Source organism: Vicia villosa, linkage group LG5, assembly GCF_029867415.1.
Source record: "Vicia villosa cultivar HV-30 ecotype Madison, WI linkage group LG5, Vvil1.0, whole genome shotgun sequence".
Lineage (NCBI taxonomy): Eukaryota > Viridiplantae > Streptophyta > Magnoliopsida > Fabales > Fabaceae > Vicia > Vicia villosa.
The window spans coordinates 11,830,706-11,854,624 of NC_081184.1; the positions used below are offsets into that span (position 1 = coordinate 11,830,706).

The 23,919-nt window shown below is 35.0% G+C and overlaps 1 protein-coding gene and 1 long non-coding RNA gene across 3 annotated transcripts; both read left to right on the forward strand.

The window, feature by feature from the left end:
* Positions 1-428: 428 nt before the first annotated feature.
* LOC131604209 (uncharacterized) lies at positions 429-3,394 on the forward strand. The gene is made up of 7 exons (XM_058876668.1): positions 429-648; positions 741-945; positions 1,196-1,286; positions 1,539-1,928; positions 2,018-2,122; positions 2,437-2,619; positions 2,702-3,394. Exons 1-7 carry the CDS (start codon positions 429-431, stop codon positions 3,392-3,394), a joined length of 1,887 nt encoding a protein of 628 aa, XP_058732651.1.
* A 4,017-nt stretch (positions 3,395-7,411) lies between these two features.
* On the forward strand, positions 7,412-23,538 carry LOC131601331 (uncharacterized). Of its 2 annotated transcripts, XR_009283644.1 has the most exons (3): positions 7,424-7,638; positions 7,721-7,762; positions 23,139-23,538. It is a non-coding gene; the product is annotated as an uncharacterized LOC131601331 (long non-coding RNA). The 2 variants fall into 2 exon arrangements; XR_009283643.1 differs by lacking the exon at positions 7,721-7,762 and having other exon boundaries at positions 7,412-7,638.
* The last annotated feature ends 381 nt before the right edge of the window (positions 23,539-23,919 follow it).

Genomic DNA, 23,919 nt, shown 5'->3' on the forward strand with positions numbered 1-23,919 from the left:
TATATATATATATATATATATATATATATATATATATATATATATATATATATATGTATATAATTCGTTAATATTTTAAAATTTAGAATAATTTTTAGGCGTTGAGTTGGACATATTAGTTGGATATTAAATATAGTAATTAACTAATTATAAAAAGAATAATGTGTATTTTTAAAATCTATATAAAAGGTAAGCTTTTCTACTCTTCCACACAAAAAAAAAAAATCTAATCATTAGTAATGAGTATTTGAATATAATATTTACAAATTGTCCACAATTGATTTTAGCATCAAATTTGAAAATTTTAAACAAATTCAAAACTAAGGTTGTTGTTTTTTATTGAGATAAGGTTCAGAATATTTTGTGTCTATTATATTGAAAAGTAACATTATTGTAATACCATTGTGCAGTTGTTTTGAGAGGAAGAAATGGAGAAAAGAAGAATATTTTTTTTGGTGCTTATGTTGTTGCAGTGTTGGGTAGCTATGGCAGATACTGAATATTTGAAATACAAAGATCCAAAGCAACCATTGAATACTCGAATTAAGGATCTTGTTGGTAGAATGACTTTGGAAGAGAAAATCGGTCAAATGCTTCAAATTGAGCGCACGGTTGCCTCCGCTGATATAGTGAACAAGTATTACATTGGTAAGTTTTTGTTAATAATATGATTATTCATTGTGAATCTCAACTGCGACGCCAAGGTTTATGATATTTAACAGCATGAAAAATTACTTCAGGGAGTCTTCTGAGTGCTGGTGGAAGTGTTCCTAAGGATAATGCAACTGCAAGTGACTGGGTTGATATGGTGAATCGGTTTCAAAAAGGTGCATTGTCGACTAGGCTTGGAATTCCAATAATATATGGAGTTGATGCTGTTCATGGTCATAACAATGTTTATAATGCTACTATTTTTCCTCACAATATCGGTCTAGGTGCTACAAGGTAAAAAGATAACCATTATACTTATATTTATTGTTGTTCCATCATGGAACCAAAGTTATCGGTAAATGAGGAGCTAGAGCTTGATGCAGTCTCATTCTGAGCTTTTGATGTGATGGAAAAAAAGCTGACTTGCAATATTAGCACTTCAACGCTATTGGGCCTTTGCCTATTAAGTCTTGTAGGCCGTCCAGAACAATTATGTTTTGTTATGTTTCTTTGTATTGATGATTTAGTTTCTTTGAATCTACAGGGATCCTCAACTAGTGAAGAAGATTGGTGATGCAACTGCTCTTGAAGCAAGAGCGACCGGAGTTTCATATCTCTTTGCTCCTAGCATCGCGGTAATTAAGATAATCAAATTACATATATGTCAAATCGCACATTACAAAAGATAGTCGTTTGTTCAAATTCTTTTACGTTGTAGTATGGTTATTACCACTATTTTACAATATTGTTCTATCTTATAAGGGTCGTCTTTGAGGGTGTGTAAAATAGTGCCCCTAATTATTTCGTCACATTTAAGTTATGATTAACCAACACAGGGTGTTAGAAATCTTAAGACTGTCTTGCTTATAATGTATATGTTTGTATAGGTTTGTAGAGATCCAAGATGGGGTAGATGTTATGAAAGTTATAGCGAAGATCATAAAATTGTTCAAGCTATGACCGAGATCATTCTAGGATTGCAAGGTGATCCTCCTCCAAATTCAAAAAAGGGTGTTCCATATGTTGCTGGAAACAAGAAAGTAGCAGCTTGTGCAAAACACTATGTTGGTGATGGTGGAACGACAAAAGGAATCAATGAGAATAACACAGTTATAACAAGACATGAATTGCTTAGCATTCACATGCCAGCTTACTATGACTCAATTATTAAGGGTGTCTCAACCATCATGGTTTCTTACTCAAGCTTGAATGGACAAAAAATGCATACTAATTACGATTTAATCACAAGATTTCTCAAGAACACGCTCCGTTTTAAAGTAACACTTCTAAATCTCCCAATTCATATATCAAATATTGGTGTTTATCAGTATATGTATGCTTAAAAATTTGTGTTTAAATTTTGTAGGGTTTTGTCATATCAGATTTTTTCGGAATTGACAAGATAACTTCACCTTTTCATGCTAACTACACACATTCAATTGAAGTCGGAGTAAATGCCGGTATTGACATGGTAAACTATGATTTTTTTTTCAATTTTGCTGAGTAGCAGTTTTATAGTTAGGTATCAAACTTTTCATTTCTGAAAGCTCTGTGTCCGCACCTAGGACTGACTAATCTCAGGGACACCAATTTTACGATCCATTTACTGAGGTCACTTTTAAAGCCAGAGTAAAAGTTCGGTATGAACTGACCCAACACATGAATCGTCAAGAATCAAACTTGATATTCTAAAGCTTACAAAGACTCACACTCTTTGCATATAAACCAATGATTTTTTACATATAAACTATGGTCTTTTTAATAGTAAATGTTGTAATTCTGTAGGTAATGACTGCAGCTGACTTCCGAGAATTCATAGATGGCTTATCTTTACTAGTGAAAACAAATGTTGTATCTATGAAAAGAATCAATGATGCAGTGAAGAGAATTTTGAGAGTCAAGTTTGTAATGGGTCTATTTGAAAAACCATTGGCTGATTACAGTCTTGTCGACCATCTCGGGAGCCAGGTTAGTCGACTAACTTCGAGTTAAATATATTTTTAGTCCCTACAAAATTATAGAACTATATACATGCAACCTAATTTGACAGGAGCATAGAGAATTGGCTAGAGAAGCTGTGAGGAAATCATTGGTACTATTAAAGAACGGTGAAAGCGTTGATAAGCCGTTGCTTCCTCTTCCTAAAAAGGCTTCGAAAATACTTGTTTCCGGAATTCATGCTGATAATCTAGGCTATCAATGTGGTGGATGGACGATTAAATGGCAAGGTCTTAGCGGCAACAACATTACTAGTGGTACGACAATTTTGAGTGCGATAAAAAATACAGTTGACAAAGACACTGAGATAGTCTATCAGGAGAATCCATCTCTCGAATATGTAAAATCAAATGATTTTTCATATGCGATTGTGGTAGTTGGAGAAACACCATATGCGGAAACAAATGGCGACAGTTTAAACTTAACGATCTCAGGTAATGGGGCAGAAACAATAAACAATGTATGCAGCGGAGTGAAATGTGTGGTTGTGTTAATAACTGGTAGACCCGTGGTTATGTTACCATATATTGACATAATCGAAGGACTTGTTGCAGCATGGCTTCCTGGTAGTGAAGGTTACGGTGTTACAGATGTTTTGTTTGGTGATTATGGATTTAGTGGTAAGCTTCCAAGGACATGGTTTAAGAGTGTTGATCAATTACCTATGAATGTGGGTGATTCTCATTATGATCCTTTGTTTCCATTTGGATTTGGTCTTACTACTCAAGGTCTTAAGATTACTTAGAGCTTATTAGTGCTTGAATTAGTTGGGTGTTGTGTCATATTTCTTGATTATATGAAATCTAAGTATAAAATTTTCCTAAGTTGAATGTTGTATCTTATAAGTGTGTCTTTTTAATCTATTTATGAAATAAAATATCAAATAAATTCAATAGTTTTCATAAGTTATCCAAATATGCCCTAGCTAGTAAAACGGAGCCCTAAAGGCGAAAAAGAGAATCAATCATGTCATATTCATATATTCTACATTGCGATCAGAAATAATTTTAAATAAAAGTCTATCAAGTTATTTACCCTCAATTTGGATATTCACATAATATTATAGTATATTAATCCAAAAGAAGTTTATCAAAGAAGCACCTTAGAGTTTATCTAAATTCTACCGCCATCCTTGCAATTAAATTGGGCATCCTTCAATTTTTTAATAGTGTTACTTTGTGAAGTACAATGATAATGGCTAAATTTATGTAAATAATAATCTATTTACATTGCAAATTATAAGAAATTTTCATTCACTTTTTTTTGGGGGATTTGAGATGAATTTCCTGGATTTTAGATGAATGTTGATTAATGTTATGATGAAGATGATAAAGGAGAAGAGGGAAAAAGTTAAAGTTATATAAAAATTATTATGTGTTAATAGTTCACTGTTACCTTGAGTAGACTATCAATTTCCATTGTTACACAAAAAAAGAACATAAGTGAATGAAAATTTCTTATAATTTGCAATGAAAGAGATTATTATTTTAAAACATTCTCCCATAAGAACAAGTTAGTATTTTTTTTTACATAACATTTTCTTCAATAATGACCTCTATCTCACGGTCAAGTGACTTAAATCTCTAAAGGATTTTTGCAAAACATCGCATAAATGTACATATATGTTCCTAAAAAATTCTGAGAAGCGTCACTGATAGTGAGAGACAAAGTTCATTACTTCACTTTATCGATATTTCTTTAAACCCTAACCCTAAAAACACTTCTAAATGAATTTCAATCACACTCTATTTAACTTTTCCTCTCCCGTCCTATTTGTTCCCTCCGATGAAGACTTCCGCTTTTACTACAACTTTCCTGAATTTAGACATCTCATTGAAGAAATTGCCAACACATCACATAAAATTACATATATGTTCCTCAAAATGCTCTCAGAAAAGCATCAAGATAGTGAACAATGTAACACCCTATTCCCCATCGCTATTTTAATTAATAAAATAAATCAGAGTAATTCAAAATTTCAATACAACACATCAAGAATAGGATGCTATTTCGTCATCAACCTTAAAAACACATATGCTCAAGTTCATAAAACATGGATACATAACACACTTCGGATGAACCGACAACATCGTTATTATAATCCTTCAAAACATCAACTTCTTTATTATTGCAGCGGAAAATAAAACATAACTATTCAGTAACATCTTTACTCATCAAAAGTTTCAATGATCATTCAAACAAAAGAGAGTTACACTACTCTCAAAATCTTCTACATAAAACAACAATGCAACAATCAAAACAAATAAACGTTCATCCCTCCCCGGTGTTACGTATCAGAGCATGACACCGACTCGACACGACGTCTAACCTCGCCTAGTGCTGATCACCTGCACGTTACCTACGTAAAGGTAACATTCAAACAGAAGGGATGAGATATCAAAGAAAATATAATAAAGGACATAATTATAAGCATATGACAGATACATCAAGTTAGATTCTAAGTTTAACAATCTATAGTCATGCTTCATAATTGATTACAAACACATTCACAACATCATCATCATTCATCATAAAACACACATCGTGTATATAATACCATTTCATCATCACATCATCAAACAAATCAAAGTGCAATGCAATGTTACTGACACGAAGTCATGCATGTGGTACCAAAATCTCCGCAAATGCCATATGTGGGCAATTGGCTAACTTCATAATGCCAAATAAAGGCAACGACTAACTTCGTAATGTCGATCCTTCATAACAACAATCATCTTCATTAATTATGCAATGCATGAAACAAACACATACTACGTCATCGTTATGCGATTACTAAACAGAGGTATTTAACACAATGCCACACAAGGCTATCAACATCAATATCATCGTAGAACAACACATGTGAGGCAGCCATACTTCTCTCGCATCATCTTCGTAAACAACACGATACTTACCGAACAACGGTATCCAACACAATTCCACAAAAGGCAATCAACATCAATATCATCATAAAACATCATGTATGAGGCAGACACACTGCTCTCGCATCATCTTCGTAAACAATGCAGTACTTCGTATCAAAACACATACTAAATCACTATTAATTTTGGATTTCTTCCCTCAAAATATTAGGCTACTGTTATGGAAATGATTATCAAAGGATAGGAAATGTTTTTAGCTTTCTAACGGTTTGAACGACGCCTCAAACGGACATCCGAGTCAAAAGTTATGGCTCTTTGAAGTTTTTAAGAAAAATTTCATTCCGACTCAGTGGAACCCGGTCCCCCCAAACTTGGAACCGGTTCTCATCCCCAAAATTCCAATTTTTCGGATACAGAGAGTCTGGGAACTCAGTTCCCCCAAACTGGGAACCGATTCTTGCTGTAGCAGTTTCAAGAAAACTCTATTTTAAGCTATTCCGAGTTTCCCCCTTCAAAATCCCAAAAAAACCCTATTTTCCCACACAAAAATCATCAAGTTTTTATGGATTTTTCAAGGTAATTATCAACATCATACATCAAATGCATCAAACCAAGCATCAAGATCACATCAAATGCATACAATTTCCATTAACAATGAACAATCTCTACAAATTGTCTACCCCCAAACCTAACATGCAATCATAAATTTGCCTACAGTTATATCCCTTGTATATAATCAGAACTCCACCCTTGCCTAGAGTTATATCCCTTGTATACATGACAAATAATCATTAAAATAATTTAAGTAAAATTGGGGTGTTACAAACAACATTGTTCACAAATTCACATTCACCACTATTTTTCACCTACAATATCCATTTCATTCCATTCACCATATTTCTTAAAAAGCTAACTCTAAAAACCTTTCTCAATGGACTTCAATCACCACTTTTTTGACCTTTCCACTTCAACCATATATGTTCCCACCAACAACTACTTTTGATTTCCCTATAACTTCCTTGAGTTCAGACATATCCTTTAAGAAATCGCTAGAAAATCACATTCAATGTTAAACCAAATTAGTTCCTAAAAATACATATGTGGTCTAGTTACATCTTTCCCCGCCGACATCGATGATGCTTGTGAATAAATTGTTAATGCAAATGACGATGTTTTGGAGCTTGTGGACGAGATTGTGGATGAGTTTCATAGGGTTCAAAAGGAGCAAGATATGTAAGAAGGAGAAGACATGTTTTTCAAATTTAAGAATGGGAAGAAAATGGTTGGTTATTTGGGTGATTAAGTGCTTGGAAAGAAATAGAAAATTTTGTTTCATGTAGACACTCTTAAGAAACTTCAGTATCATTATAATGTTGTGTTGACAACTCAAATCAACCTTTTGAACATATTTGGTTAAAAAATATGTTAAAATAATTTTTTTCTGTGTTTGAGATGAATTTTCTGGGTTTGAGATAAGTGTGATGATGAAGATGGTGAAGTAGAAGAGGGAAGAAGATGAGTTTATATAACAAATATTATGTGTTGACAATTTATATTTATATTCAGTAGATTATCAATTTTCAGCCGTCTGATTTTATTATAAAAGATCAAATTGTTAAAATTAAAAAAAATAACAAAGTCTTTGGTGGATACACAATAAAATTGTCTCCCCTAAGATAATCAACTATCAACTATCAACTATCTATCATATACTAATCAATTGACCAAACTTACTAATTTGTCCCTGGCTCAATTTGCATTTTCAAAGAAAAAAGGACATTTTTGTAATCAACTAAATACACACAAAGTTTTCACCTTTTTCTACTACTTTTCCATTCTATGTGACAAGTGTTCCTATCTGATTGGTCCAACTTTTTTGTTTCAATTTTCCTTCAACTTGTCCGACCCCACTATATCCCCACGTTTCCTCTCTCTTCACGATTCAATTATCACTCCCTCTTTCCTCTTCTCTCTACTCAAACCCTAGAACACTCCTCCCCGCCGTCGCAAACCGTTGAAGTACAGAAGATGAATCAGTTTTATGCACCAAATCAGAAAAGCTTCGTTCATTATCTTCAATCTCAGTTCTTTGCAAATCACCCCGCAGGTATGTTGTTGATTCTCTCTTCAATTTCGCTTACTGATTTTTCGTTTTCCTTTTCTTTTGATTTCGATAAATTTGATTACAGATATACACAAGAAGCATTAGATTTACGCCTTCTTAGTTTAAGGTTTGATCTGAGACTGTATCGTTCTTTAATTTTTCCCTCTCTGTTGTAGCAACCTGCCTAAAAATTATGACTTAGAGAGTCGCCACCTATTCTGAAGGGCGAATAGGAAACCCTACGCAGTATAGAGATCAGGGTAAGATACTATATTCAGGTCGAGGGAAGGTGTTAGGCACCCTCAACCCTTTCCTAAAGGCTAACATTTCAAAGATGAAGGTTTATGGAAAGGTTTATAGCTAAGGAATTTGAATAGGGGAAAAAATGAGATTTTAGGGTGGGGGACTCGCCTTGTTGCCAAGTGCCTACGTATCTCCTTATGGAGAATCAGAGTCTACGTAGTTCGGGGACAGGGTTGTACGCCTTAGAATTTGAATTTGAGGTGTTTAAAGTTGTTTGGAGGCTTTTTGAATGGCCTATCGTAGTTTGAATTTGATCTGAAAGGCATTTTGAGTTGCCTAGGATAAAAATCCGTAGTGTCGTGGTTTAGTGTGTTTTAGATTTGGGCGTACAACCCTGATTTTAATTTGTACCATTAACCGCAATAATCGATTGATTCAATTACCATAGTTAACAGATTAGTAGTTAGATTGTTACCAATTTTAATTGATGGATTCCATTATCACTAATAACGAATGAAAGTATTTTTTAGAAATTTAAACGATTTAATTTGTATCATTATCCCTCGTAATTGATTGATTCGATTAAAAATAATAATGAATTAAAATGAGGGAAATAGGCTAATCATCGCAACCAATAAAAATGGTTGAAACCTTTTTAGCCGAATAAAATTATTTATCTTAATTTATATTTAATTATTTAAAGGATTGATTATTACCCATCGCGACCAATAGATTTAGTCTAAACGAATAACAAATTAAATCCTATTATTTTGGCTAGAAAACTAATGGGATCGAACAAACCCTAATGCCTTGATAACAATTTTCTAGGGTTTTGTGATTTACAATAATTAAAATTAATTAAATTAATTAACTCGAATAATCGAGTAATCAAAATAATCGGGAAGATATAATTCTAAACCCTAGTCCTAATTTATTATCCTAATTATATTTCTAATCTTGATTAAATAAATAGATCAAATTAAATATATTTACTTAATATTAATCTAAATAACTAAACAAATAAGAAAATACGTAAAGAAACCTGGGCGTGTTATCTTATGTGGTGCGCCCCTTGATGCCTATGGTGAGGACCATATTCTGGCCCTTTAGATCTGATGGTGATGGGATCCTATGGCCTGGATGTGAGGGTGCAATGTAAGTCTTCTGGAAGTGCGCGCATGGAATCACGAAGCTGGTTTATTCATAAAATTAAACGTGGGAGCTGGGACTCGAACCAGCGTACCTCCCTTCACCTGCCCTTCGCTTTTGCCATTCGTTCATCTAGCATCTTCTGTAAATAACACAAACGCTGAGTAATATATAAAAACGGAACAGTGAAAACTTTTAAACGAAAATCTGCACGTGGGATCTTCGCCTTCTTCCCTGCGACTTCGTGTATCTCCATCCCTGCATAATTCTTCTTTGCGAAACACAACCAATAAATGACAAATAAAACCATGGATTAACTCAACGCAATCGCGTCGAATACGATGGAACCCCTAATTCCGGCCAATTTCACCTCTAACATAGTATCCCCAAATTAAAGTTTCAAAACCTAATAATGGTGAAATCATAAATCTGCACAGAAACTTCAATTAATTAATCCAAACGCGTTCTAAATACAATTATGAACACAAATAAACCATCGAATCTTGTTTATAACGCGTGGTTTGGCATAATCGGATTCAACTTTTTTGACGCAAACCATGGCTTGTAGATGCGACCTCCTTAGCGTTTTGGCTGCTTGTGGGCATCGAACTCCACTCAGAGAGGATCGAGGAAGCTTATTGGATGTTTGGAATGGTCAGAATCGCAACGAAACTCGGTTTGCACCTCCACCATCATTCACTGTTTTCTTTCTCCTCTGCCCAGGGTCTTCTTGCCGCAAAAACCACCCCAAAAAACCCCCCTCCCTGTATGTTCTTTTTTATATTAACAAATTAGGTCTAACAAAAAAGGAAAATATATTTACATTAAAATCATTAATACAAATTTTATTTACATTGATTTTGGTATCTAAAATTAATATTTTTTATTTTAGATTTTTTTGAGCTATAAAATGCATAAAATCAACATTTAAATGAAAAAATAATATTTTTTAAAAATACTCCTAAAACGGAAAACAAAAATAATACTTTAAATAATAAAAAGAACTTATTTTTGTGATTTTTGATAATAAGTGGAAATAAAAATTAAAACTAAAGTTAGAAAGCAAATAAAAGAAAAAGTTAGAAGTAGGATTTGAACTCGGGACCTCGCACTCTTGTACACTCAAATCCTTACCGACTGGGTTATGTCAATTATTTGAAATAAAATGACATATGAAAATATGTGAGGGCAAATTTTGGGGTATGACAGCTGCCCCTGTTCAATCTTCTTAAACCTGAAGAGTCGAATAGGCACGTCTGCCTATCATGATCTAAAGGTAGAAGATGATTGAACACTGAAATGCCCTGAAATTTGCCTTTGTTGGGAAGAAATCCCGTGGGAGATGGGCTTACAAGATGCCACCCAAGGTAAATACCCCTCCTTTTTTAGAATGTGAATCAGACGCTTTCGAAAGGAATCACTGTGTTTCGATTGTAGCACGGCCAAAAAAGGTAACTTGAAATTTATGCAATGTTATGATGCATGCAATGTATGATGCAATGAGCCTCTCAAAATAAATGAGAATGATGTATGTATATGCATTGTGTATGAATGAGGTATGTTAGTTGAATGATGCATGATTGTCAGTTGTGTTAGTTGAAGTATGTTAGTAATTCTGAAAAGAAAGATAAAACCTTTGCGTGTTATCGATGATGTTTTGGAGAAGATCACTGCCGAGGGACTAATGTTATAAACCCAGTTGAGAAACCCTTTGAAGATATTGTTGTAAAACCCTTTGTGAAACCCTGTTTGCTTGGAAAAGCTCCTAGAAGGGATGGAATACGCCTTAAAGAAGACTGCCTGGAAAGGCTCTTGAAAAGGATGGAATATGTCTTAAAGAAGACTGCCTGGAAAGGTTCCTGCACCAATAGGATCATTTGCGAGGGTTATCGCAAACTTACCTGCACCATTTGGATCATTTGCCCTGGCTCGGGCAAATTTCACCTACACTATTTGGATCATTTGCCCTGGTTCGGACAAATTTCACCTACACCATTAGGATCATTTGCCTTGGTTCGGACAAATTTCTCCGGGACTAAAGGAATTGCCTGCCATGATTCCGACAAGCATACCTGCGTGAAAGAGATTCACCTGTTTTTAGACTCACGACTCGAGGGTCGGAGATTGGGTTGTTGTCACAGTCAGACGGGAACTGACTACCAGACGGGAACTGGATTTAGATGTAACAGTCAGACGGGAACTGACTACCAGACGGGAACTGGATTTTGATGTAACAGTCAGACGGGAACTGACTACCAGACGGGAACTGGATTTTGATGTAACAATCAGACGGGAACTGACTTTGAAAATGATTTGGATGGCCAATAAAAATTGGGCTTTTTGTGATATGTGAATGCATTAGATGATATGCATATGCTAGTGTGTATGTATGTATGCTGATGCGTGAAATGAACAGCAAGGTTGCTATCGTCGGTGAGGTTACCGGAAAACATCAATCAGGTGATTGGAAAATAAATCTCAGTAAGGTTACTGGCATCGGTAAGGTTACCGAAAAACATCAATCAGGTGATTGGAAAGAGTATCTCAGTAAATTTACTGGCATCGGTAAGGTTACCGGAAAGCATCAATCAGGTGATTGAGAAGAATACCTCAGTAAGGTTACTGGCATCGGTAAGGCTACCGGAAGGCGGGTGGATAACGTTTATGTATGTGGATAATGCTTATGCTCATGTATATGTTGATTGATGTAATGAGTGGGAACGAAATAATGTCTTCTATAAGACTACTTGAAAAAGGCTTCTGGAATGGATATGAGAATTTGTCTTAAAGAAGACTACCTGAAGAGGTTTTTAGAAAGGATAAAATTTTGTCTTAAAGAAGACTACCTGAAAAGGGTTTTTTTTTTTAGCGAAGGATAAGGGATGTCTTGAAGAAGACCGTCTGGAAAGGTTGAAAGATGTCCAAAAGGACTACCTAAAAAGGTTTTTGGAAAGGGCAAACGAATGTCTTAGAAAAGACTACCTAGGAAAGTTCTTAGAAAAGAATGTCTTAAAGAAAACTACCTAAAAAGGTTTGTAGGATGTCTTAAAGAAGACTACCTAAAAAGGTTCTTGGAAATGGAATGTCTTAAAGAAGACTACCTAAAAAGGTTTGTAGAATGTCTTAAAGAAGACTACCTAAAAAGGTTCTTGGAAATGGAATGTCTTAAAGAAGACTACCTAAAAAGGTTTGTAGAATGTCTTAAAGAAGACTACCTGAAGAGGTTCTTAGCAAATGGAATGTCTTAAAAAGGACTACCTAAAAAGGTTCTTGGAATGGCAATGTCTTAAAGAAGACTATTTAGAAAAGTTCTTAGAATGTCTTAAAGAAGACTACCTAAAAAGGTTCTTGGAAACGACGATGATTGTCTTAGAGAAGACTACCTAGAAAGGTTTAAAGAAAAAGAATGTCTTAGAGAAGACCACCTAAAAAGGTTCTTGGAAATGATGACAATTTATCTTAAATAAGACTGCCTGAAGTGGTTCCTAGAAAGGATGATGAATGTCTTAGAAAAGACTACCTGAAAAGGTTCCTAAAAAGGATCGTAGGATTTGTCTTAAAGAAGACTACCTATAAAAGGTGTGGTGTAATGTATCTGCCAATGTATGCAATGCATGACTTATATGTATTTGCATGATGCTTCAATGATAGGTTGTTGATAACCAAAGCGTGTATATTTTGATAATGTTGTAAGGTTGTTGGATGCTAGCGCGATTTCTCAACACCTATTTCTTGAACTTTGTAGATCGTAGTTAGGAGAGAGATTGATTCAAGGTTGTAAAGCATGAAGGCGCCTTTTCTTTTTGTTGTGCGTCTTATGGACTTGATATCCATTGCCCCAATATTTTTGTGGGAAAAAAATGCTTACGAGGGAAGTGCCCCCAGGAAATAGCCTTGTCATATGCTTCGACGTTTAGATTGAAGGGTGTGCCCCTGATCTCCAGGTCATGGAAGGTTATCCATAGTGTTCTATCCTTTGAATTTGAATTCTTCCCATGTCTGACATGCCCCTGTTTGAGATTGCTTTGAGATGTGCCCCAAGTCGATTGAACCTTTAGGAAGACTGCCCCTAGTTAATAGGATGTTCGATTGTATGCCCCTGTGCTCCTTGAAATTTTTGCCCCTGTTTAGGAGAACCCCCTAGATGTGGTTCCCCCGACTCCAGGGTCTTTATTAGAAATGATCACCTTTGATTAACCCATTTCGAGATTTCCTCGATGCTAAGTGTATACTCGTAGATGGTGTCGTACTTTTTGAGAAGTAGCTCCAATGGAATGCGTATGCAAGTTTTGAAATCGAAGTCCGTTATGAATTAGGACTGGATGGTTTTGAAAAGAATGCTTGAAGAAGCATAGTGATTAGAAGTAGTTTTAACAAACATAGGAGTCAGTATAACAAATTCCTGCTTAATATGCTTTCGTAGTTAACCTTGCCTCAATTAGGACTTTTAAATGTTGTAACTTGGCCTGGTTCATGTTTTAAGAAACGATTGATATAAGGCTCAAAATTTTATTTATCCCACCCCTTTCTCCTTGATGTTCTCCAGATCCTAAAAATTCGCCTAATCCAATGGATGTGCTTTGTTTGCAAGAGAATCGTTTTAGTTTCGATGTTGAGCAGAAGCCTTAGTAGAGATCCAAACTTTGATGACATATGTTGTAAAGATCCAAGCATTGATGTGAAGCTTTGATGGTTTAGCAGTCACAAGATTATCCTTTGTATTTCGCCTTTGTTTTTATCCCTTATTTTTGCATGAGCCAACTCTTTTGAGTTTGATCCATCGGGATGCCCTAATTTTTGCCTAAGTCATCTTCCTAAGATTTTTCATTTTGACTTAGCGGGCGTTTTTCTTTTGAATGCTCTTTTGATATTTGATCCTTGTATGTTGAATATTGAATATTGTGACTACCATGTTTGTTTTTGATTTGTAAGCTTCGAATTTGATACTTCCTCGATCTTGGATGATGTATTGAGGGAGAAGATGTTGTGAATGTCATCTCCATTGCTCCCTCATTCTTGGATGAACGCGAGGAAGAAAATATGCTTGAACCTTTGCTTGAATTGATTGATTCTCTTGACAACCAAAATACGCCATTGAATTAATTGAAATCTACCCTGACCCTGGTTGAAATCAAGGTTTATTTAAAAGGTAGAAGAAAACTCCAACTCCTGGCTCGAGGGGGTGACGAGGGATTAACATCCTTATATCTCCACTGTTTGGGAATGGAAACAATGCCTGTACATCCTCAGCTCGGTCTTACCTTGAAAGCATATATTTAGCAGGACTTAGTTTTTGTATTCGTCATTCTCCCTCAAGTTTGTTAATAACCCTAAAAATAGAAGTGTGTGACTGGAAAGTCATGATAGTGAGTGAATGAATTGGCTCCAAAACCTGCATGGTTGTCCCATTAGAATTACTAATCCGAAGGTACAACTTTTATCTTGAGTAACACTTAGCGGTCGTAAGGGTTGAAATTGTGAGCACGGTAAACACCTATTGATCCTAGGGATAATCTCCTTTGTAGATCCACTGACCTTGTTTCACTCCTTAGATTCTTAAACTTGTAGAAGTGAGGGCAACCTCGAATTTTCTTTGGACATGTCAAACCTGGCGGGAATAAATCGTTAGCGGTGGGTTTTCGTCGTATCGGAACTTCATGAGTTTCCTTTGACTGAACCTCTTTTGCTTTTCCTAAGGATAGTATCACTTATGACCCTTTTTTCTTGGTGTGGGGCTGACATATGTCGAATTCCCTCCATCGTAGTTATGCCTCTTTGTTCAGGATATTGCCCCAGTTGGACTAATCCTTGCCCCCAGGTTATCATAGAGCGTCCTCGAAAGTTTGATATGTTCTAAGATGAACCCCTTTATAACTAGATACATCTTGAGTGTATCTATGAGGGAACTCTTTGTTGAACTGGTCCTTGCTCGATGAAAACCTTTATTGTATTTATAATCCTGTTATGACAAGGCATGGACATGTGGCTGGCATGGCGAAAGGCATCCTTTTTTCTCCTTGTAAGGTTAAGATCCTTCTCAATAATTTATCCTCCTTTCTCCATAGTCTACGATCCTTTGATCTTCTTCGGGAATTTTGGGAAACCGGCTAGCGCGGTAAGTGTGGATGCGAGTGAAGATAGAAATGCAAATGTAGATGCAAATTTATGACTGCATGAAAATGCGAATGCATGCGTAAGAGAGAGACTCCTTATATTGTAACTCCGTGTATGCAATGCAGACGTGTAACATATGATCCTAGGGATAGCCTTAGAGGCGACATTAGACCCTCTTGGAATCTTTACAGGGTAAATGTTATGACACGCTAAGGGAAATCCCTTAGATTCGGGAGTATGTAGAAGATAGAGGCTAGTGACTATTCAAGACAGTCACTCAATCTCATGGCCATCGAGAAGCCAATTGACGTGTACCAATGAATTTGTCCCTCGTGGGAAGGTTCTCTATGCGGAACACAACCTATCTAAGGACGATATGGACGAAGAGAAATCCCTACATGCTAGGGATGTGATGTGTAAATGGAGATCCAAACCCTACAAGTTAGAGGGTGCGCGGGAATAAGCATGGAGTGACCGTTCAGGACAGTCACTAGATTTCATAGCCATCGAGAGGCCAATCGAACGCATGCTAATGAAGTTGTCCTTCGGGGAAGGACGCGTCGTTGTGAAAACGCACGAGTGTGAAAGAAAATCCCTATAGGCTAGGGAGTGCGTAGGTGTAGGCACGAGGTGACCGTTCGAGACAGTCACTAGATCGCATGGCCATCGAGGGGCCAATTGACGTGCGTTAATGGAAATTTCCTTCGTGGGAGGACACGCAGTTGTAGATACAAGGATATAAAAGTAAAATCCCTACAGGTTAGGGAGTGCGTAGGTGCGGGCGCGGAGTGACTGTTCATGACAGTCACTTAGTCTCATGGCTATTGAGAAGCCAATCGACGTGCGTAAGCGAAGATGTCCTTCGTGGGAAGGACACGTATTTGCAAGAATACGAGGATATAAAAATAAAATCCCTACAGGCTAAGGGATGCATAGATGGTGATGTCCTTCGTGGGAAAGACATGATCTTTGAAGTTAGAATCCCTACAGGCTAGGGACCACGTAGGGATACCTGCAAAATTGAAACGTATAGACATTCGAAGTATATAAATTGCAAACATATAATGAGCACAAAAGCACAAAAGTCCTAAGTTCATAGGTTCGACGTAGGGGGCTCTAGGGAGCCAACCTTTTTATGGGGGTTCTAGAAGGTCTCATGGGGTCGTTCGTAGCCTCCGAGACTTTTTGTCTCTTTGGGTTTTAGAACAACTCATTTTATCCATGAGGTTCGAATTTTTGGGGTAGGTTCCCGGAGAGATCAGCCAAGTATCCAGTCCTGCCCTCAACAAAGTCAAGCCTCGTTTTGGACATTTCCGAATACTCAACCCACTCCGAGTGGAATTATCAATGAGACTCGTAGGAGATTCATACTCCCCTATTGGTCTCAAAGTTAACTCCCACACTTAGGGTTTAACACAACATAAAAAAAAACACCAGCAAATATAATAGGAATAAATATTCACTTAAATAAATATTTAATTAAATTGCAGTAATGAAATTGAAAAGGAAAATAAATAAATAAATAAAATTTAAATATTTAAAACTAACCTTGAACTCCAGTCGCTTGCGATTTAAAAAAATACAATACGCAGCAAATATTTAAATAAACATATACTTTTTTTTTTAAATAAACAGGTATTTAATTTAATTGATGTAAAAGATGAAATTATAAATAAATAAATAAATAAAAATTTTAAATATTTATAAAAAATAAATAAACCCTAAAATGGCAAATTAGCCAAACCCTAAAAAGTTTGCCACAAACCTAAATGTTTCGCCAAAAACCTAAACTCTGCCAAAACCTATAGGAGCATAATAATTCACCATTAAGTGATGTCCCCAGCAGAGTCGCCAGCTGTAGCAACCTGCCTAAAAATTATGACTTAGAGAGTCGCCACCTATTCTGAAGGGCGAATAGGAAACCCTACGCAGTATAGAGATCAGGGTAAGATACTATATTCAGGTCGAGGGAAGGTGTTAGGCACCCTCAACCCTTTCCTAAAGGCTAACATTTCAAAGATGAAGGTTTATGGAAAGGTTTATAGCTAAGGAATTTGAATAGGGGAAAAAAAATTAGATTTTAGGGTGGGGGACTCGCCTTGTTGCCAAGTGCCTACGTATCTCCTTATGGAGAATCAGAGTCTACGTAGTTCGGGGACAGGGTTGTACGCCTTAGAATTTGAATTTGAGGTGTTTAAAGTTGTTTGGAGGCTTTTTGAATGGCCTATCGTAGTTTGAATTTGATCTGAAAGGCATTTTGAGTTGCCTAGGATAAAAATCCGTAGTGTCGTGGTTTAGTGTGTTTTAGATTTGGGCGTACAACCCTGATTTTAATTTGTACCATTAACCGCAATAATCGATTGATTCAATTACCATAGTTAACAGATTAGTAGTTAGATCGTTACCAATTTTAATTGATGGATTCCATTATCACTAATAACGAATGAAAGTATTTTTTAGAAATTTAAACGATTTAATTTGTATCATTATCCCTCGTAATCGATTGATTCGATTAAAAATAATAATGAATTAAAATGAGGGAAATAGGCTAATCATCGCAACCAATAAAAATGGTTGAAACCTTTTTAGCCGAATAAAATTATTTATCTTAATTTATATTTAATTATTTAAAGGATTGATTATTACCCATCGCGACCAATAGATTTAGTCTAAACGAATAACAAATTAAATCCTATTATTTTGGCTAGAAAACTAATGGGATCGAACAAACCCTAATGCCTTGATAACAATTTTCTAGGGTTTTGTGATTTACAATAATTAAAATTAATTAAATTAATTAACTCGAATAATCGAGTAATCAAAATAATCGGGAAGATATAATTCTAAACCCTAGTCCTAATTTATTATCCTAATTATATTTCTAATCTTGATTAAATAAATAGATCAAATTAAATATATTTACTTAATATTAATCTAAATAACTAAACAAATAAGAAAATATGTAAAGAAACCTGGGCGTGTTATCTTATGTGGTGCGCCCCTTGATGCCTATGGTGAGGACCATATTCTGGCCCTTTAGATCTGATGGTGATGGGATCCTATGGCCTGGATGTGAGGGTGCAATGTAAGTCTTCTGGAAGTGCGCGCATGGAATCACGAAGCTGGTTTATTCATAAAATTAAACGTGGGAGCTGGGACTCGAACCAGCGTACCTCCCTTCACCTGCATTTCGCTTTTGCCATTCGTTCATCTAGCATCTTCTGTAAATAACACAAACGCTGAGTAATATATAAAAACGGAACAGTGAAAACTTTTAAACGAAAATCTGCACGTGGGATCTTCGCCTTCTTCCCTGCGACTTCGTGTATCTCCATCCCTGCATAATTCTTCTTTGTGAAACACAACCAATAAATGACAAATAAAACCATGGATTAACTCAACGCAATCGCGTCGAATACGATGGAACCCCTAATTCCGGCCAATTTCACCTCTAACATAGTATCCCCAAATTAAAGTTTCAAAACCTAATAATGGTGAAATCATAAATCTGCACAGAAACTTCAATTAATTAATCCAAACGCGTTCTAAATACAATTATGAACACAAATAAACCATCGAATCTTGTTTATAACGCGTCGTTTGGCATAATCGGATTCAACTTTTTTGACGCAAACCATGGCTTGTAGATGCGACCTCCTTAGCGTTTTGGCTGCTTGTGGGCATCGAACTCCACTCAGAGAGGATCGAGGAAGCTTATTGGATGTTTGGAATGGTCAGAATCGCAACGAAACTCGGTTTGCACCTCCACCATCATTCACTGTTTTCTTTCTCCTCTGCCCAGGGTCTTCTTGCCGCAAAAACCACCCCAAAAAACCCCCCTCCCTGTATGTTCTTTTTTATATTAACAAATTAGGTCTAACAAAAAAGGAAAATATATTTACATTAAAATCATTAATACAAATTTTATTTACATTGATTTTGGTATCTAAAATTAATATTTTTTATTTTAGATTTTTTTGAGCTATAAAATGCATAAAATCAACATTTAAATGAAAAAATAATATTTTTTAAAAATACTCCTAAAACGGAAAACGAAAATAATACTTTAAATAATAAAAAGAACTTATTTTTGTGATTTTTGATAATAAGTGGAAATAAAAATTAAAACTAAAGTTAGAAAGCAAATAAAAGAAAAAGTTAGAAGTAGGATTTGAACTCGGGACCTCGCACTCTTGTACACTCAAATCCTTACCGACTGGGTTATGTCAATTATTTGAAATAAAATGACATATGAAAATATGTGAGGGCAAATAGGAAACCCTACGCAGTATAGAGATCGGGGTAAGATACTATATTCAGGTCGAGGGAAGGTGCTAGGCACCCTCAACCCTTTCCTATTGGCTTTGAATCTAAGGGTCAAGTTTTATGGCTAAATGTTAAAGTTAATAGCTAAGGAATTGAATAGGGGGAAAGTTGAGATTTTTGGGAGGGGGACTCGCCTTGTTGCCAAGTGCCTACGTACCTCCTTATGGAGGATCAGAGTCTACGTAGTTCGGGGAAGGGTTGTACGCCCTTAGAGTTGAATGGAATGTATTTGAATTTTTTTTGAAGTTGTTTTGAAATACGACTGTTCGAAGGTATTTTGAGTTACCTTATCGTAGTTGTGAACATCGCAGTGTTGAAACACCGTAGTATCGTGGTTTTAGTGTATTTTGAGTGTTTTGAAGTTTTGGGCGTACAACCCTGATTTGGTATGGCACTATTAACCGCAACGATCAATAGATTCGATCGCCATAGTTAACAGATTGAAAGTTGTATCGTTACCAATTTTAATCAATTAATTTGATTATTACTAATAACGAATTATAGTATTTTAATAATTTAATAATTAATTTGTATCATTATCCCTCGCAACCGATTAATTCGATTAAAAAGAATAAGGAATTTAAATGGGAACATAGGCTAATCATCGCAACCAATAAGATGGTTAAAACCATTTAGCAAAATAAATATTAGTATTTTAATTTATAGGATTTGATTAATTAAATTAATCGATTATTAATCATCGCGACCAATAAATTTAGTCGTAACGAATAATAATTTGAATCCTAATGTTTTGATACTTTAGCCCAAATGGGAGGGAGCAAACCCTAATATCTTAATATATTTCTCTAAGGTTGTTGTGATTTATATAATTAAAATAATTAAGTCGAATAATCGACATAATCGGGACATATTATAATCCTAACCCTAATCCTAGTTTTATTATTCTAATCCTAATTTTATAACTTAATTAAATTAAACCATATATAATTATCATTTAAACTTAACTAATTAAATAAATAAATAAATAATAGAAGGAACCTGGCTTGGATCACATGTGAGTGAGTTGAGTGCCCATAGTATGCACCTCCATCTCAGGTGCGTTGGATCTCGTTGGCAGCTAATCTGACGGTCTATATGTGAGGGAACATGGTACGCATGACTTAGCCAACAACATGGGATCTGCCAGAAGTGTTGTTAATAAAAAAATTCACATGGAAACGAAGGGAACTGGGGATCGAACCCCTCCCTCTTGGTCAATGATCGCTTTCACTAGCAATTCGCGCTGTAGCGTTTTCATGTTAAATTGAGGACCCCAAACATAGATATATGAAAACGATGCGAATTAAAAAATTAAAAAAAAAAGAAACAGATGCGGGATCTGTTCTTCTTCTTCACGGTTGAAGAATAACACAGTGGCTTTAGGCCACAATTTTCACTTGTGGTCTTAAACCTTCACCCCAATACCTGCAAATAATCAACAATAAATCCAAAAAGATATCTCAAATTAACCATAACCGAACCCCTGAGCATACCCATAGTATTAGTTTCTCCTAATTTCACCCAGTTTGCAAAACCCCAATTCGAAGCTTTTCCAACCTAACAATGGTGAATTGCTTAATCTGCGAAAGAAACTCAATTAAACTAAACAGAAGTCGTCGAAATACCAATACAAACCAACATATGCGATCAAATTTAATTAAGTTTACACGAATATGTGAAATCGAAGTCGAAAATTTTGATACAACCGTGACCCGATTAGCTTGCGATTCTGAAGTTGTGGATGAATGGGAACAATGCCATTAGTTTCAGAGAACCATGAGGAATTGATTAGTAGTCTTGGATTGGCATGAATCAAGTCGAATATTCGTCCGCGATTCCACTCCCGTCCACGTTTTTTATTCAGCAAAGGTACCTTCTTTTTTTCGGCCAGTCGGCCTCCCCTATGCACAAAAATCTTCCCCTTTTTATATTAGTCTATTTAGGTTAGACTAAAAAGAATGAAATCACAATTTGATCACATAATTGAAATTTGAAATAAATATTTTGATCTGATATCTAAATTTTAACTATTTTGATCAATTTCAATAAAAACTATCCTAAAGTAAAAAATGGAATAAAATCAATTCAATTATTTTTTTGTATTTTAGATTTTTTTTTGATTAAAAAAAGCATGAAATCAACATTTAAATGAAAAATTAATGTTTTTTTGAAATTTATTTAAAATAAAAAACGAAAATACAATTTAATAATACAAAAAAAAAGACATTTTTGTGATAAATAATAAAGTTAGTAAAAATAAAAAGATGGAAAAAAAAGTCAGAAGTGAGATTCAAACCCGAGACCTTGTACCCGCAAGCATCACCCTCTTACCAAATGTGTCAATACCTTATTTGTGGCAAGGCGGCATTCGCAAATACATGAGGGCAAATTTTGGGGTATGACATCTGTGATGTTCTTCTCTATATTAACTTATCATGGTTTGTTTTTCTTTAGTTTTGTGTGTTGTTGTTCATTTATCACATTGTGGGTTGATTTTACTTTGACTTAACCTTGTGTTTGATTTTGTGTTCTCTGTTCTTTTATCGCTCTTGCTTTATTGTTGTTTGTTTTGTTTTGTGTTTTATGTTCTTTTATCATTGTGATGAGTATTTGTTTGATTTTGGAAGAGAATTTGGTTGTTAACCTAAACTGGGTTGGTTAGATTGTTAGGTAAATGAAATGGAGTGATTTTAGGGTTTTCAAGTGTTATTGTTGAGTTTATTCTGAACGTGTGGATTTGGCTTTGTTTTTTGGTGGGTTGTTGAGAATTTGTGACATTGAAATTTAAATTTGAAAGAAGCTACATTGTTAGATATAAATACAACACTAAAATTTATGTTCAATCCTTTTCCTAAATGGCTAACATGAAATTAGGGTCCAAAGCTGATGCATCCCAATGTCAAGGTCAAGCATGGTATCTACAATCCTTTTGTTGTCTGGCGACCAGCACGTCGAGAATCATCACCATCTCATCTGTATAATATAATGCATCTGTTTTATTTATTTTACCCTTTTTATTTTATATTTTCTTCTTTTCTTTGCTCATTATGGAGATCTTGATGATAATAATATTTTGTAAAAATTTTCAAAAGTTGAGTGAGGATGAAATTTTACTGAAAGACTCGGTAAGGCTTGGGCACTGATATTTTTATACCTGATCTGATACATTAATTTGTCATGCCTTTTTTTGAGGAGAACCTGGAAGCTTTTAATGTCTATTTAAATTAAATTTCTCTCATTTCTTCCATGTCAACTTTTATTTTTCCCACTTATAGAAGGATTGATGATTGTAGAATGATTGTTATTCCATAGTTTTGTAGCATGAGCTATTCTTTTCATCTATTCTAAAGAAACAGGTTTTTCTCCGATATAGTGATTGCCTCATGGACAAAACTTTGATGTCAGTTGTTAAAGGCAATGTAACATACATCTCCATGATTTATCTTGTCAGTTGTTGGTTGTTTGTGTTTAGATGACAAGTTTGTTTGCCTCTGATAATCAAAACAAACCTCAAAGAAAGTAAATGGTTCAAAAGATTTTTCTGCTGATTTGAGTGAGCTGCTACTTCCAATAAAATTATAGGCTTTAATTTTTACAGGTTTTTAAAACATATGTATTGATTTAAATATTAATTCTAATTCTATGCTAAATATTCTGTTGTGGGTCTCCAGCAGTTGGTGTGTGCGCGAAGCTTGTGCGATTGAGGCGCGGAGGCTGCTGTTCGATGGTGCGGCTTGGATGCAGGGTGCAGTCGACTGCTCGGAACTTAGATTAATGTTGTTGTTGCTTTGAGGTTGTTGTTATTGTTCGATTGATGGTGGTGCTTTGTATGGTGTTGTGTGAACGCCGAGATTGAATTATGTACATCGAACAAGACTTTTTATAGTTTAGTGAAATTGTTAAAAAACTTATGGTGGTTTGAGAGAAGAAAAGTTATTTACAGCAAATTTTAGTAAAAAAGACGTGAAGCCAAGGCATTGTGAGTAAGTTGCGTGTTAGAACTTATGGTGGAAACTATGTACAAACAATGTGTTTTTTATGAATGAATATGCATAATGGATGTTACGTGAAGGTTTTGTGGACTAGGTTAAAAGGACTATAGTAGGAAAAAACAATTGAATCAAAATAATTAAAACTCCACAAATTAAATGTAAATTTTTAATTATTTTATTAGATTGATTGTTTCCTAAAAAAGAGTGACTTGGCTATTTTTGACTAAAAATACACAATGAAATAAAATATTATTATTAAAAGATATTATTATTAAAAGATGTCTTAAATAGAAAAACAAAAATTAAAAATAATAATGCAACTTTTGCGAATTGCCTTAAAATTATTTTTATTTGAGTTTATATTGTTGATTTTACGGGGTTGTTTTTTCTAAATTTTTCTTTTTCTATTTCACAAGATTTTTTTCCGTATTATTATTTAATGCAATTGACAATTTACATG

Bases quoted from the DNA above. Each gene is read 5' to 3' on its own strand.
- LOC131604209 (XM_058876668.1), top strand. From the start codon at position 429: ATGGAGAAAAGAAGAATATTTTTTTTGGTGCTTATGTTGTTGCAGTGT. The intron at 1,929-2,017 runs GTAACACTTCTA...TAAATTTTGTAG, and splicing joins AGAACACGCTCCGTTTTAAA to GGTTTTGTCATATCAGATTT. The intron at 2,620-2,701 runs GTTAGTCGACTA...CTAATTTGACAG, and splicing joins TCGACCATCTCGGGAGCCAG to GAGCATAGAGAATTGGCTAG.